Raw genomic sequence first — 16,514 nt, 5'->3', positions numbered from 1 at the left:
AGCCACTGGTTGACACTAAGAAAGGCATTTGCTTGCAAAGTGCTATATACCCTAAAGTTCTATAAGTAGAGTCAAAGATATATACCGGTAATCCCTGAAGAGGGGCTGTGCATGACATAAAATAAGTTTCAAGGATAAGTTTAAACTTAGACCAAAATTATCTTTCAATCTGGCTAAACATTTTGCACACAGTAGGATAACATACACTATTGATTAGAAACTTGAAATGAATAACAAAAAGTCGTAACTTACTTTAAACGAAAAGAATATTGCAAAGTGTGTCCTGCGCTGGCGTGTGCGACAAATAATGTTCTGAGGAGTCTTGGATTTGCTGTCACTGTTGGCTTCTCGACGATAACGGTAGTCCTGCATAACAATAAAACAGAAACCAATATTTATTGTAGAGTCACCTTGAAGGTAGCATCAAGTAGATGGATGGCAGGTGCCTCCACCTACAATTGCATAATTAATGATAAGAACATTATTTCTGTGTAAACATTGTGCTTCACCATAGGTAAGTCAGTAATGTAGATTGGGGATTCATGTAAGTACAGTACTGCTCCTATGAAGAGACAATCACACTCTGATAATATCACTATTCATTCACTCATTCATCACCTACTCTAGTGTTATCCCATGAGAAGTGTAGGCACCCCGGGCTAGGCAAGCTGGTCCTGACATTTACGAAGAGTGACCAGCCTCACTCATCCCTGAGTGGCATTACATAAGCAATAAACCCCAACCACCCTTGGATATAAGCCTGCACCGACTCAAGCAGATTGCAGCGCCTTAATTTCCCACTAAACTACCAGGTGCCATAATTTGGTTATATGGTTACCACCCAGCATAGTACCGTACTGTAAGTCGTTTCCTGGTGAACAGGAAACCATTTGGCTTGTCACTCAGTGTAGAGTCATCCGTAGACAGAAGGAAGACGAAAAAATGAGGGAAGCCCCGGGCTCCTACGCTCCTCATGGAGCAATGTAGGATTGGATGATGGATGGATGGATGGAAGAAAGACAGAAGAGGAAGGATGGAAAGAAGGATAAGAGGAAAGGGGAGGCACCTGATAGCAGCACTACATCAAGTGAGTAGATGGTAAGTGCCCCCACCAACCTTATATATCACTATTACCAAAGTAATTCAGTAAAAGAGAATTCAGCCAGACTGAACACTGTTACAGGTATTCATAAGAGGTACAGCAAAAGAAACTGTGAATTATTTAACATGACCAGTGCATATTAACCTTAAGTCTTGTGAAATATATTTTGTTCTTGGTATCACCAGATAATTCTGTTCAGCTTATGAGAGCCACCCTTTAATGAATGGGTTACTGAAGATGTACTTACCTCCTCCAGTTCAAAGGGTGTCTCCCTAGCCAAGTAAAAATGCATTAAAAAAAAGTCATTACTAGTGTTAATGTCGCTACATGAGGACAAAGTAGGTGGACTAAAAAACCTGTGGGGTATCCATCCTTGTGAAGGCAGCGGGGGGAAGGTAAAGAGGAGCTGGATGGTTGAGCCAGTCAGCCCCTACCATACCCTTTGGTGCCAGCTGGTCATACACACACACTTGTGATAGGCCATCATCAGTGCTTACCAGTGGTACATACTGGAAGTCACACATATCTGTGGGGAAGTATGTGAGTACAGTACAAGAAACTACTCAACATCTAGTAATGTACCATACAGATAAAGGAAATCAGGATGATAAAGAACATAAAGAAAGGTAAATGAATCTGAAAACTGAAAGTAAAAACAGTATTGGTAATATCAAAGTCAAGCTGCTTGACAGAAAAGTATAAGAAGAAAGTAAACAGCTGTAAAATTAAGATTATTATGTTTGACAGGAAAGAATAAAAAGAAAAAAATGGTGAGAATCAGTCCGACATTGTTTATTGTGAACCTGAGATCAAAGCTTAAGGGACTTGAATGCTGCAAGAGATTGCTGATTCATTCATTTCTCTGGCAGAGAGGACTTTTGTTTCAGTGTAAGTGGGTTGTGGGAGTGGTTTTGGTGTAGCCATTGATGATGTGTACTGTAGGGTGTTGTTCTGTATGATTTGTAAGGTGTTATGGTGGGCACAAGATAGGATGGGAGTCCATGCTGGGGAAGCATAGGACATTAATGATCTAATGTATTGTTTGTAGAGTAAGGAGTGTTTCTTTTTGTTGCCCAAAGTCTGGTCCTGTTGTTGTCCTAAGTGAATTGATGAGTCAGGGGGTGCACTACCACTTAATGTCTTGTACATGGTCCTTGAAGGTGAGTCCAATGTCATATGCTGCTCCAAGGATCTCAGTGGAGGAGGTGTGTGGCACACAAACATTGTAGAGTGTGACATTGGGGGAGTACCAGTGTTCACGTTTTGTGCTGGTGATTAGTGTGGTGATGGATTTGGCTGCAACAGTCGTCAGCCTGTTGTTCTCAACCCAAGTCTGTAGTCCTGTTGTAGTGTACAGGCCATGTCTGCAGTGTGGTGTGTGGTTGTTAAGGTGATGTCATCTGCATTAGAGGCAATGTTTGTTGGTGGTTTGAGGTGTGGGCATATCATGCACGTATTGGATGAAGACTGTGGGTATGAGAACAGAGCCCTATGGAACTCCACTGTGGAAATTTTGTGTCTATGACTACTTGCCCTGGAATGTAACACGTGCTTGTCTACCAGACTCTGGACAGCCAGCACTATGTATTTTTTGCCATGTTTGTGATGTGTACAGTATCTCAGTACTGTAAAAAGTTTGCACTGGGGGACAGCATCGACGACTCTTCTAATATCTGTTGTTGTGAGAAGTGTGTGTTGTGTGTGTCATGGAATTGATTTGGTGCTTGTTGTGTGAGACTAGTCAGTATGGTAAGGAGTTTGTACAGTGTAGTGCTCTGAATCCATGTTTTGAAGGATTCAGAGTAACATGGGTTTTTAGGGAATCAGGCATTCATTTATTTTGGATGGTTTGCAAAGTAGTGTTATAGGTCTGTCAAAAGAAGGAGTGTAGGGTCTTTGGTTTAAGTAAAGTGATGATTGTTCCATGTTTCTAAATACTGGGAATGCGAAACTGGGCATGAGCGTAGTTACTGATGTTTGTGAGGACCTGGATGCCTTGTGGTCCTAAATGTTTCAGGTGTACTCAGCTGCTGTTGCCACCTGGCCCTATAATTGCAGATTTTTTTTTTTTAGTATAATAAAAATATTGTGCCTGTTCTGGAGTAAAGGGGGTTTCACTGTCATTGAGTGGAAAGGACAGCCTATGTTGAGAGGGTTGTTTAGACTCAGGAGTGTTAATGATAAACGACTTATGTTCGCATAGTGGTTAACGAGAATGTTTGCTTGTTTTTTGAAGGAAGGGATGTGCTAGGTGCTGGACGTGACAGCAGCACAGGTCTTGAAGTGGGTGTAAATGATTTACTGATACTATTAAGTATTTTGCAGAGTAGAGAGGTGTCTGTGGAGTGAGGAAGTGTTGTTACAAAGGCCTTTCATTTCTTTTTTTAATACTAATTTTGTTGTTGATATTGTTTATTTCTTGGAGTTCTGTTTGGGTGTCAGGTGTATTTGGGAGAGGTGAGTTATGTTTAAGTCTTTAGCCATGTCTTATGAGGTGGGGGTTGTAATGTCAGCTGTTGTCTTGTGGAATGTGATGTCTGTGTTAAGTATGATGTTGTTGAACTTTGTAATAACATGCCTGTTTATGTTGGTGATACCTGTGTTGTTTAGTGTGCTGATGTGTTGTTTTGGTTCCTGCATCTCCGGTTACCTCTTAGGAACCTGAATTTGTAAGCAGAGTTCATGATCTTCACCATAACCCACTGCTGAGCGAATAAAAAAAAAAATAATAATAATAAATTCCATGGGGTGATTGGGGTTTATTGCTCACGTAATGCCACTTAGGGATGAGTATGGTTGGTCACTCTCATCTTAAATGTCAGGACCAACTGCATAGCCCCAGGCTCCTACGCTCCTCATGGGGCAACGTAACATTGGATGATAGATGGATGGATGAATAATAATAAATAACTAAATAAAAAATAAGTGCCTAGTGAAGGTCATACATCTATTTAAAACATTCAAGGCTTCAAGCCATCAAAACTCTTAGCTCTACATCACAAGAAATGATCCATTCACAATGGGCTTTACAGCAATAATCTGTTGCACTATACTTGTGCCGTACACCACCAATTAGTCAGCAGCAGAAATGAAAAAGGATGCAATCCTTCTCACATATTATCTTCATACATACTTTATGCATCCGTTTCAATCCCTATCAGTTCTTTAGTTTTGCAACGTCTATACCTCATGCATTCACATAATCCCTTACTATATTCAACTATCTTAGCATTCCTCACCTCCTTCCTCTCTGAAACTAATTTGTGTCACCATCATTCAGTCAGTTGCGGAATTAAAAGAGGATGCAACCCTTTTCACATTTATCTCTGTATATACTTTATTCATCCATTTCTATCCCTCATCAGTGTTTTTGTTTTTCCAACTTCCATACTTCACTTGCTAAAATAATCCCTTACCATTTTCAACTGTCTTGGCATTTCCCACCTCTTTCCACCCAAACTAATTCATATAGAATAATTCCTCAGTAACAGCAAAGTACTATGGGTCTTAAAAGTATTGGTACATAGGGGGTCCAATGCACACTGAAAACATCTGAACAACTGCTGTACATTACCAACGTCTCACTGTGTATGAACAATGTCTGTTTATATAAATTACATCTGCTATATGTTTGCAAGAGGATGTTGCTAGATGGCGATGTGACACCTCCCGACATCAGGGCTATCAACGTGTGGTAGGTTGGACACTAATATTTCAGTGACCTTCATTCTGTGGTCCCAAATGTTTCATGCATATCGTGCACCGATACTTTTGTGACCCATAGTACTTTCACTGTTTTCACTATAAGCCCGAACGGTAATCAACATGCATCACTACAGTTCAAACCACAACCACCATGAATATGACCCTGACAACTATGTACAATCACTCTAGACACTTATTATAAACATTACAGTCATAATATCAATTGCAATGGTGAGGGTAAAAATCCTCAGTTTAATTCTTAACTAACCATTTTCATTGCATTTTGAATATTTTATGGTTTATAATATATGTGTGTAAATGGTGTGGGCAGGATTAAAGACTGGGAAAATGAAAGTATTAAATGAGAACTGTCAACAGAATGGCCAATAACACAGATCACACAGTCATTCCATTATTCAAGCCTCTGACATCTTTACTACAACTCACAGGCAAAAACTACCCTGGAACATACAAAATGCTTTATAATAACATTCCTTATCACCAATCAGTAATAGTAATGTATGTATGAAAATGGATGTTAGTCACCCAAAACCAAACAATAAACTTTACTAAAAAAAAAAAAAAAAAAAAAAAAAAAATAACTCAGAGACAAGACAAACTAAAATGCAGCAATGAACTTTACTCCAGCACCAAAAACAAAATAAAACTTACACATATTTCATTCTCCTCTGTCTGTAGTGCCACCTGTCACACCACAATTTCACCTAATAAAGTATCGTATTGTACAGTACTGACAACAGAGACCATTCCTTAGTATAAACTCAGTGATATCTGGAAACATCCAGTTGCAGTGGCTGAATTCTGCAGAAACAGTCAGTTGTTACATAGAAGGTTGGTAATTCATCTAAGGCGTACAAAAAGACAGAGTATATAATAACAGCAAGAGAATCCTGTTTAATGTGGACTAGAATATTTTTAGGTAAAAGATAAAGGGAAGTGAGGCTTGGAGAGTACAATAATGTACTGAGGTAATGTACACTGTAAAAGTCATGTTAGAGCTATATTTCACAATTTTATTCCATGACATAATATGGTACTTTCCTTAAACATTGCATTTTATACCTTCAATGAGAGTGACATTACTGTTCTATTCTATTGGGTATATTTGGTACAGTAATACCTCGATATACGAGACCCCTAGATGCGATACCTCAACTTAGTGATAGGGGTAGAAATACTGTACCAAAGTTACCCCGCCTAACGATGGCCAAACCCTGGTTTAACGATGCGTTCTGATTTCTTAAAAACTGATTCTGATGATATTTTAGACTAAAACTGTGTCCCAGACTTGGATTAACGTGTTTTAGCCATAGGTGGAGTGAATATTGTCATTTTGAGGTACGGTTTACTAAGCTTGATTTTTTCCAGACATATTTGACAATATTCAGATTTTATTTGTTGGTTTCAGTGAGTTATTTACAGGTGTTAGGCTTAGGTTAGCTTCCTTTACAGCTATTAGGCCATTTAGATTGGCTTTAAACTTGTTTTGGGCTCATTTGGGTGGGTTTTGGACTTGGCTGGAGGGGAAACCCAAGGTTGATAAACGCTTCCCATTACTTTACATGTTAAAAGTACCCTGATATATGATATCCCGCCTAATAATGGGGTTTTGCCTAACTAATTACACTGTTAAACTGGGGTATACCTGCATTTGTTGTTAACACTGAAAGACCTCAAATAGTATGCATTGTACTGTATTTGGATACTTCAGTGAATATATTCAGCTTTTGCAGTTCAAACATAATCTTAGAATTACTATGATATAAATAATGACAGTAGTAATCACAGACAAGAAACTGACTGTTAAATTTGTAGGTAGTGTGGACGACTCCCATCAACTCAGTTTTAATGTTGGCTGAATCTGATGCTGAGTGTGTTGCCACCTCCTCCGCATCACCCTCGACTGCAAACAGAAAAGGATGATACATATTACATTTGGCAACACTTAAAAAAAAAAAAAAAAAAAAAAAGTAGGATGCAATAAATTTGGTGTTAATGTGGGTTGACTGGCCTGAGAGGCAGATGGGTCCTGTGAGCTTGGGATTCAAATGAGTTATGAGCTTAGGATTCAAATGAGTTATCCTCGTACCTCATCAAGTTTGTTTCACATAAAATAGTCTGCATACTGTTTTTCCCAGTCCTGTAAATTTCATACATAGCAGTTTGACTGTGCGTCTGTTTTTCCCAGTCATGTAAATTTCATACATAGCAGTCTGACTGTGAGTATGACAGACCAGAAGTTCTAAGTACATGGGTTTGAACTTTCAGCCTTTACAAACAAAAAAGGAATGCCTCAATAATACTATTATCAGACCAGTATTAAGAAGTCATCTTATGCCAATCATCTAGATTATCTGTGGCAGGTGAGGGTGTTCACCATCCGCTCACTTGATATAGTGCTGCTCTTGGGTGACTGTCTATTCCTCTCTTTCTTCCTTCATTCCTTCCTTCCTCTTCTGTCTTTCTTTCCCTCATTCTTTCCTCTTCCTTCTGTCTACGGTCGACTCTACACTAAGTGACATGACAAATGGTTTCCTGTACTCCAGGAAACCATTTACTACGCTGGATGGTAACCAGGTAACCAGCTTATGGCACCTGGTGGTTAGTGGGTAATTACAGCGCTCCAGCTGGATTGAGCCTGTGTGTGTTTATATGCAAGGGGTGGTTGGAGTTTACTGCCCATGTAATGAAACTCTGGGATGAGTGAGGCTGGTCACTCTCATTTTAAATGTCAGGACCAACTTGCCTAGCTCCGGGCTCTGACGTTCCTCACAGGGCAACACAGGGTTAGATAATGATGACGTCGATATCTAGATTACTGTATCATGACATACAAAAAACCATAAATGCTGTCTTATCCTACACAATGTGTCACACAGCACAACTTGTGAAGTAAACTGTATCTTTAAAGTTGCCAATATATTTCTTTTTATTAGGTACGGTAATTATAATAAAGGCTGATCTGTTGTTTCTCAAAAGTGCCAGTTCTTCAAATGAATTCCCTAGTGTTCAAAACCTAAACTAAGAACAAGGCTATCAGTTCATACGTACAGTAGTATTGTACTGAATCAGAACAGTGGCTCCTATTCAACCCTACAATCATCAGTAACAGTATCACTGACAGGATCATATGCCTCTAAGAAAAGAAAAGCTTTGACTTGTTTCTTGAATGACTCCACAGACATTTACTAATACTGTAGGGGTAACTTACTGAATTATTTGGGTGCTATATGAGTAACAGAACATGAAGCAAAAGGACACATTCTAACATTCATGAAATTACAAAGGACCAACCCTCTGACTGAGTGCCGCTGGGCTTCTTTTTCTTTTTTTTGCGAACAACTCGAAGCAGAAGTGCTGTTGAGTTGTGTCGCTCTCCACAGGTGGGCTTGCAATAAACATCGTTTGGTCGAAATCGCAGCTCCATACGTCGGTTATCTTCACAATACACCTGAATGGCATAAATGGAAAGCAAGAATATGAAGATGGTGCTATAAATCAAGAAAATGGGAAGCAGACACAAAGTACTCACTTAATCCCTTCAATCCAATGTTGTGTTTTGTTATTTATTCTTACCACCTTCTGATAATTTTACTTATCTTAGGAGAGATTTCCTGAACTGGAAGAGTTAGACACAGCCTTTGTCATCCACCTCCATACAAGAAGTCTTTCCCAAGTTGCAAAGTCACGAGAGAGGGAGAGCAAATTTAAAAGGACATCATCAAGATTCAATTTAGTACTTATTATTATGCAGAAGAAATGGGCATAGTAATTACCTCCGATATTTTTTCTATTCCTCCAAGTGTGTTGATCATCTCAGGTACATTCTCTACCAGGCCAGGGTATTCTATACACATGAACTGCCTCAGTTTGCCTGTGTTGACTGATACCCCTCCATGTGCCATTTTTACTGTCAAAGCACAAAATAAATATTCCTTTAGTATGTTAATACGGTGGTAAAATGGGTCAAACATAGTTGAGTGAGTCTGAAGGCAGGAGGTTGATGTATGGTGAGCAATGACCAAAGTGGATGGATATGGCAGGGGATCAAGTTGGCTGGATGATTCACATACAAAGGGGCACATGACAAGGATTTGGTATCCCTTTTTTAACTTCAAAGTTGGTGGACTGACTCCATCTGGGAGATGTATGAGCAGTGAAGTATTTTGTGTGTGTGTGTGTGTGTGTGTGAGTGATTCTGGGCTAGGATTCAGCCTGTTATAGGCCCAGTAGTCCTCCTACGTCCATACACCTCCATGTGTCATCACTTCGGCACTAACACCCACCATCTATATTGAATATTATGCTAGGGCTGTCTCACACGGGACTGGTGTACTGTATTGGTATTTGCGGGGATATTTTTACAACATGTTGGCGGGTTGTCTAGTAGATCAGTAAAGTCTGCTTTTAATGAAATTCAAATACTTAAACTGTTCCCTGCCCCAGTGGGGATTCGAACCTGGGTCCATTAGGACTGCAGGCCACCTCTCTACTGATTTGGCCACTGCCTCCCCCATTTGCGATTATTATAAGAAAAAAAATAAAATGTGCAGATGGTTACATCTGCAGCTGGAGTCTGGGTTCCAAGGGTTCACCTCACTGGGCATGTTGGTAAGTTTTCTTTCAGCTTTTTGGATTCTGCTACACTCTGACCTTTTATCTTTTTGTAGGAACAAAGGTCATGTTGGTGATGATTAGGAAGTAAAATATATTATCTCTCTACTTCAATTTTACATTCACAAGGAGTGGGGGATCCAGAGCATGAGCTTTGGTCTTATAGGGAACATGGGTAAGGGAAGAAAGGAATTTAGTAAATGGTAAATGTGTTGTACAGTGCCACTCTTTATTACTGTATATACTGCATACATTTTTTTTTACAAACTCCAAATTTCACTTGGAAATTTACAAATGTTTGAATTTTGGTACCGGTACTGTATTTTACGTCTGTATATGAATTTCAGTTAGACTTACAATACCCCGTCAATGCTGATTCCCTAAAAAGAAGGTAGGGCTGTAAAATCAAGGTAAGTCATGGGGTACATGAATGGGAAAAATGGCAAAAATATATACCGTAATCAAGAGAATAATGTCAAGTTTCGGTCAATAATCATGTACAGTTTTGTAGTGTACAGTATTTTAAGACAGTCCAACTGAATTGGGGGGGGGGTCTTCTCTATGACTTTTAGTTACAAATGCTTCATTTGTGTAGTAAATAAGGAGGGGCAACTGAAGCTTCTAGCTCCAACTAATACCATATTTACATTAAAATAGGTTACATTAGGTTTGGGTAAGATATTTTAACAAAGATAATGGATGGAGCAAGGAGCTGGAGAATATCCCTTCCCTCTCCTTATTAAATAAATACAAAAAGAAGCATTTGCAATTGACAAATCCCCTCTAATTTGGCCAAACAATGTAAAAGATACTATTTATCTATCTATCTATAGCCCAACGCCCTAATCCCGCAAAGGGTGGCTGCAGACAAAACGCCTCCAAGTCGCTCTGTCACCCACCATTTGACTACCCTCCCCCCAGCTCACCCCCCCTCCCTCATATACCTCTCAACTCCATCCCTCCACCTCATCCTCGGTCTACCCCTTCCTCTTCCTCCCTCCACCTCACCTACATACACCCTCTTAGTCAGTCTTTCATTCTCCATTCTCTCCACATGTCCAAACCACCTCAGTGTATTTCTCCTAATCTTCGCAACCACATCCACATCCACCCCACAACGTTCCTTCACTTTTTCATTCGTCAACCTGTCCCTCCATGTCACTCCACATGCTCCACTCAAGTAACTCATTTCCACTGCTCTCACTCTTGACTTGTTCCCCTCTTGCAAAGTTCACGCTTCCATACGTCAGGGTAGGGATCACAATACTATCATGCAGTGACTTCTTAACTTCCATACTCACCTCCCTATTTCTAATCACTGCTCTCAGTGAACTAACAACCTTCCTTCCCTGCTGTACCCTTTCACGCACTTCATCCCCCAAAGTTCCATCCTAACTCATCACACTATCCAAGTACTTGAATGCAATCACATTCTCCATATCCTCACCATCCAACCTCACTGTACATTCTGTGACTTCATTCCTCTCAAACACCATAACTTTACTCTTGTTTACAATAACATTCAGATTCCTCTTCCAACATACTGCCCCAAATTCTTTCACCAAACCTTGCAACTCCCATTCATCTTCACTCAACAATACTGTATCATCAGCAAACAGCAACACCAAAATCTTCCAAATCTCACCCTCATTCATTACAGCCACCCTCACACCCACTGCCCTACCTTGCACCTCCTTTACAACCCCATCCATGTATATATTAAACTGCCATGGAGACATCACACAACCCTGTTTCAGTCCCACACTGAGATCAAAGAACTCACTCAGCTCACCATCCACTCGCACTGTAGCCCTAGCTCCTTCGTACATACTCTTCACAGCACTCAACAATTTCCCCTCCACTCCATATATTCTTAATACCTTCCACACACCTTGCCTATCTATTCTGTCATAAGCTTTCTCCAAGTCCATGAAGGCAGCATACACTTTCTTTCCTTTCTCTAGATACTTCTCCACTAAACATCTTAGAACAAATATCTGATCTACACACCCTTTTCCCTTCCTAAATTCCCCTTGTTCTACTCCAACTAGCTCCTCTGTCATATGCCTAACCCTGTCAATGAGTATTCTGCCATATATTTTTCCAGTCACACTAAGAAGGCAAATATATACCCCTGTGGTTACCACATACTTCTCTCTCCCCTTTTCCTTTGTATAAAGGAACAATAATACCTGATTTCCAGTCCTCTGGAACCGTTCCCTCTTCCCAACCCAATCTACACAACTTAACAATAAGTTTTATAATTCTGTAATTCACATGTGACAGATCAATTTGTTGCACAGTTCTACGGCAGCTATCTTCTGTGACTTTTCTCCCGTAAACTAAAAATAAATGAGATACAATATTGTGGAGTCTCTAATGAGTGCCTGTGCTGACAGTTTGCTTAAGTTTCATTCATTACATCATGCAATACGTTTGTTCCTTTGTGGTTCATTGTGGCCACAGGTGGTGTGCTTTTGTTTTGCTGGTGCATTATGGTTCTGATTCAATTAGTCAAGAGGGCTGGAAGCAGGTCTCACATGTTCTCAAATTTGAAATTTGTCAAGATGGACTCCACTGATGACTTACGGTAGGTAAGACTGGAAATTAGTCTTGGTTAGGCTTGAATGACACAGATCTAGGTTAGCTTAAGTGACATTTGGGTAGGGTAATACCTAAAATGGCCTGTAAATCATTCACGGTAAGTGGTGGTGACCATCATCCACTCCCTTGATGTAGTGCTGCCTACTTCCTCCTTCATCATTCTTTTTCTGTGTCTGCCCTCCTCTCTTCCTATTTCTCCCATCTTTCCTGTCAAATTTTATTACTCTACTTTCCTTTTCACGTGGCTTTACATTGAGTGACATGCCTAATGGTTGCCTGTAAGCTAAGAACCCATTTACAACATTGGGTGGTAACCATATCATCAACCCATACTTGTTCCCTACATGTCAACAAGTAGGCTGGCAGAGGGTTAGTGCCTCTCCTTGTAAATTAAGTAACTCAAAGACAGATGGCCACCCCTTATGGAATTATGGTGTCAAGCCACAGGGATTAATGTTTTAGAAGCCTTAACACCATATTAAAGACGCCACAGTACCTCACTTATTTTCAGTTTGCGGAAGAAACGTCACAGAAGAAAGCTAACTTACAACTGTGCAACGAATTGATTCATGTTACTATTCTGTAAGACTCTGGTGTTATGGTTTTGTAAACATGTATCAGGCACTGTGATTCAAGGTGTTTACTTAGAAACCCACGTTATTTAGGAAATAAGTGGGTAAATGTACACTTACCTTGAAGCGGCAGATTGACCTCACCAATCCAGTTCATAATCCTCAGTTTATTTTCTGTATTTTTCTATTTTTCAGGGTGGTACACTACCTTTTCCTGCTGAAAAATTTCTACTGTTATCATCATCATGTTCCTTAAGCTGTATCCACGACTGCTTCAGGCGTCATTTAAGACTCACTCTAAGGTAGGTTTGGTTTGGCTAAATTATTAGGTAAAGTTAAGCTAGGTTTGGTTGGATTACGCAGACGAATCAAATAGGAATTGTCACAGAGAACGGCTAAAAACAATGAGGAAACAGCTTTAACAAGAAACGTTTATTTACCACCCTAGAAATAATCAGATAAATATAACATCATGAATAAATGATTGGTAAGGTGCATCTACTGCTAAGAGTAAAGTGTTCGTTTACCAATAATTGTTGTACTAGGCAAATCACAGGTGATTAACATAGATTTTAGAACAAAACATATTCAAGGGAACAAAATATACCAAGTCGCTTAACACCTCCGGCAGCGTTTACTGTTTACTGTCGATCCCTGCGAGTCCGACACTCTGTCACGACGTCAGTACACCAAACAAACTCGTATGTACCATAAGTAGCAGTGGAAGCCTAACTGGAGAGATATTGAAACCTAACCAGGGGCTTCTCCCCCCAGATCCCCAATAATTTTTAACTTATTGAAATACAAATTTAGGTAAAGCTTGCGCCAAAACAGTTCGTGCGTTAAGAGCGTTCCATTACGACGCGTTTTGAAATCATCAATTCATCACCCGACCATGGGATTGGGATGGCGAAGGTAGGTGCAGACATAAAGCAGATCTGTTTATACATCAGACAGTGGACATCCGATTAAAATGTGATAAGGAAATAATGCTCGGAGCATTCATTAAAATATCTCATATTCCATGAAATTCAAGATACACCAAGTATGAAGTACAATAACGGAACCCTTTATTTACCTTTTTAAAAACAATTTTTAATGAATGAGGGTGAGATTTGGAAGCTTCCGGTGTTGCTGTTTGCTGATGATACAGTACTGTTGAGTGAAGATGAATGGGAGTTGCAAGGTTTGGTGAATGAATTTGGGACAGTGTCTAGGAGGAGGAATCTGAAAGTTAATGTAAACAAAAGTAAAGTTACGGTGTTTGAGAGGAATGAAGTCACAGAGTGTGCAGTGAGGTTGGATGGTGAGGATATGGAGAATGTGAGTGCATTCAAGTACTTGGGTAGTGTGATGAGTAAGGATGGAACTTTGGGGGATTAAGTGCGTGAAAGGGTACAGCAGGGAAGGAAGGTCGTTGGTACACTGAAAGCAGTGATAAGAAATAGGGAGGTGAGTATGGCAGTTAAGAAGTCACTGCATGATAGTATTGTGATCCCTACCCTGACGTATGGAAGCGAAGCATGGACCTTGCAAGAGGGGAACAAGTCAAGAGTGAGAGCAGTGGAAATGAGTTACTTGAGAGGAGCATGTGGAGTGACATGGAGGGACAGGTTGACGAATGAAGAAGTGAAGGAACGCTGTGGGGTGGATGTGGATGTGGTTGAGAAGATTAGGAGAAATACACTGAGGTGGTTTGGACATGTGGAGAGAATGGAGAATGAAAGACTGACTAAGAGGGTGTATGTAGGTGAGGTGGAGGGAGGGAGAGGGAGAGGTAGACCGAGGATGAGGTGGAGGGATGGAGTTGAGAGGTACATGAGGGAGGGGGGGTGAGTTGGGGGGAGGGTAGTCAAATGGTGGGTGACAGCGACTTGGAGGCGTTTTGTCTGCGGCCACCCTTTGCGGGTTTAGGGCGTCGGGCTATAGATAGATAGATAGAAAAACAAAGGATCCAGTCAACACTGTTCCAAGAAATTTAGAAATACGACGTGGCCGTTGCCGTCCATATCTTAATAAGAAATTTACAGTTTCATTGCTGCCAGGATGTTTTAGGCATTGACCTACCCAGGGATCCCATTCAACCTAACCATTACCTACCCCTTTTAGTTCAGTTGATTAAGTGTAGTCCGCTTGGGGCTGACTTGGCTAGTAGCCAAAGATACTCACTATTATCTTACAATCAAGGCTCATCGAATTTCATGCAACCACGACTTAGTATATAAGCTGTGGAGTGCCCAGTTCCGTCAGATGAACATGTTGTGTGGCTATTGTAGTATAGCATCTGTGAAGGGATTTAATGCCCGAGCTAGGCAACTATGGCCATATAGCCCCGCTAGGTTACAGGAGCGCGCTACCACTCCCGGCACGGCAGCCCTGGGCGAGGCTCGAACCCACGATCCCCCGATCACGAGCTCGACGCTCTACCTCTGAGCCACCGTTCCCCCTAGCATTTGTGAAGATCAAAATAATAATAGTAACAGAATCATGTAGCAACCATACACACATAATAAAAAAAGTGAGGGAGTGAGTGAAGTTAATAGCTATGAATGAGAATTAAAGGCATTCAGATACGGACTTAAAAGGTGAATGAATGGATTTAGAATGGTTAGGCCACAGTGTACTGTAGAGTGAGTTAGCCTTCGAAAGTCTGAATGAACGCTGTTTACTAGTAACTAGTAAAAGGATGAAACAAATGCTTCCTGGGTTCCCACTTAACACGACGAGCAGGGGATATTGAAGAGTCCTTGGTTAACACCACTGAGCTCTGTCCTCAGAAGATTCTGAAAAATCGCAAAACATACAAAAAGGTAATCCTCAAGGAAACAGGACCACCTCCTAAAAAAATAAAAACTACCTTTGCATTGATTCAGTGATTTTGAAAAGGTGAAAAGAAGTGCGTTTTCGATTATGAGGCGGATCCATCAATAACAAGGAAATATGGTTACGTAAGGGATAGGTTACTTTAGATATATGATAAGTTTGGTTAGGTTAGCATAAAATAGGTTAGGTTAGGGTAAAGAAGGTTGTGTCAAGTTACGAGAACTTAGTTTTCTTTTTGTCAAAAGTGGCGTTCTAAGATGGCGTCCGTCTGTTTTTGGCGTCCTTAAGGATGGAAAGCAAACACCACTTTTTGCTTTTCACTTAAAAAAAAAAAAAAGAAACTTGAAAACGCAGCCGGCAAATACGCAATGAATCCCTTAAAGAGCATAAGTAAAGAATAAAATAAAATAACACTAGTGGTCCAGGAGTGACAAAATAACAACTACCGACAACACCCCATTTGAGCGGCGGCCGTCTTGACGCCATATTGGTATGTCAACTTCAAGGAAGCTCGAGGCATGAGGAAAGTAAAAATATGGAGGAAATAACAGCGCTGCTTTCTCGCGTGTAGGACATCTCGACAAAGAAAATGGGCACGGGGAAATTAAAGAAAGGTGTCAGGATTTGAGGGTAAACGTAAACATTTTCGTAATATCCACTTCCGTGTCCCACACCTGACTGTTCGTATACATTAAAATAATTATTGGTGGCCTCTAGTGACTGTTTCCTCGAGTACTGGGACCAGCAGCTTGGCAGTAGGTAATGATGGCACACTCCAAGTTGTAAGAATACTTTTTATTTTATAATAAACTATAATAATTCTTAGTTAATCCCAGACGCCTTAATCCCGTAAGGGGTGGCCACAAACAAATCGCTTCCAAGTCACTCGGTCCGCCACCATTTCACTGCCCTGCTCGTAGCTCACACGCCCTTCTCTCATATACCTCTCCACTCCATCCCTTCATCTCATCCTTGGCCTCCTCCTCCCTTTCCCCTCCTCCACCACACTCATCTACACTCTCCTCGTTAGTCTCTCACTCTCCATCATCTCCACATGGCCAAACCACCTCATT

The 16,514-nt window shown here is 40.6% G+C and overlaps 1 protein-coding gene across 2 annotated transcripts in view; it reads right to left on the bottom strand.

Moving 5' to 3' along the window:
• The window catches only part of l(2)37Cd (general transcription factor IIIC subunit l(2)37Cd), a 34,640-nt gene extending 21,400 nt beyond the window's left edge, over positions 1–13,240 (bottom strand). For both annotated transcript variants that reach the window (XM_080282153.1, XM_080282152.1), the window contains exons 1-6: positions 13,226–13,240; positions 8,605–8,738; positions 8,123–8,279; positions 6,630–6,731; positions 1,459–1,628; positions 253–366 (exon numbers count right to left, since the gene is read on the bottom strand). In XM_080282153.1, coding sequence (XP_080138279.1) covers positions 253–366; positions 1,459–1,628; positions 6,630–6,731; positions 8,123–8,279; positions 8,605–8,733 — 672 coding nt within the window. In that variant the 5' untranslated portion in view covers positions 8,734–8,738; positions 13,226–13,240. The remainder of the gene's footprint in view (positions 1–252; positions 367–1,458; positions 1,629–6,629; positions 6,732–8,122; positions 8,280–8,604; positions 8,739–13,225) is intronic.
• Between the last annotated feature and the right edge of the window lie 3,274 nt (positions 13,241–16,514).

Source organism: Coenobita brevimanus, chromosome 92 (assembly GCF_032717465.1).
Source record: "Coenobita brevimanus isolate Jiangsu-jjx chromosome 92, ASM3271746v2, whole genome shotgun sequence".
NCBI lineage: Eukaryota > Metazoa > Arthropoda > Malacostraca > Decapoda > Coenobitidae > Coenobita > Coenobita brevimanus.
Note: the sequence above shows the minus strand (reverse complement) of the source record. Positions and strands in the feature narration are given on the sequence as shown.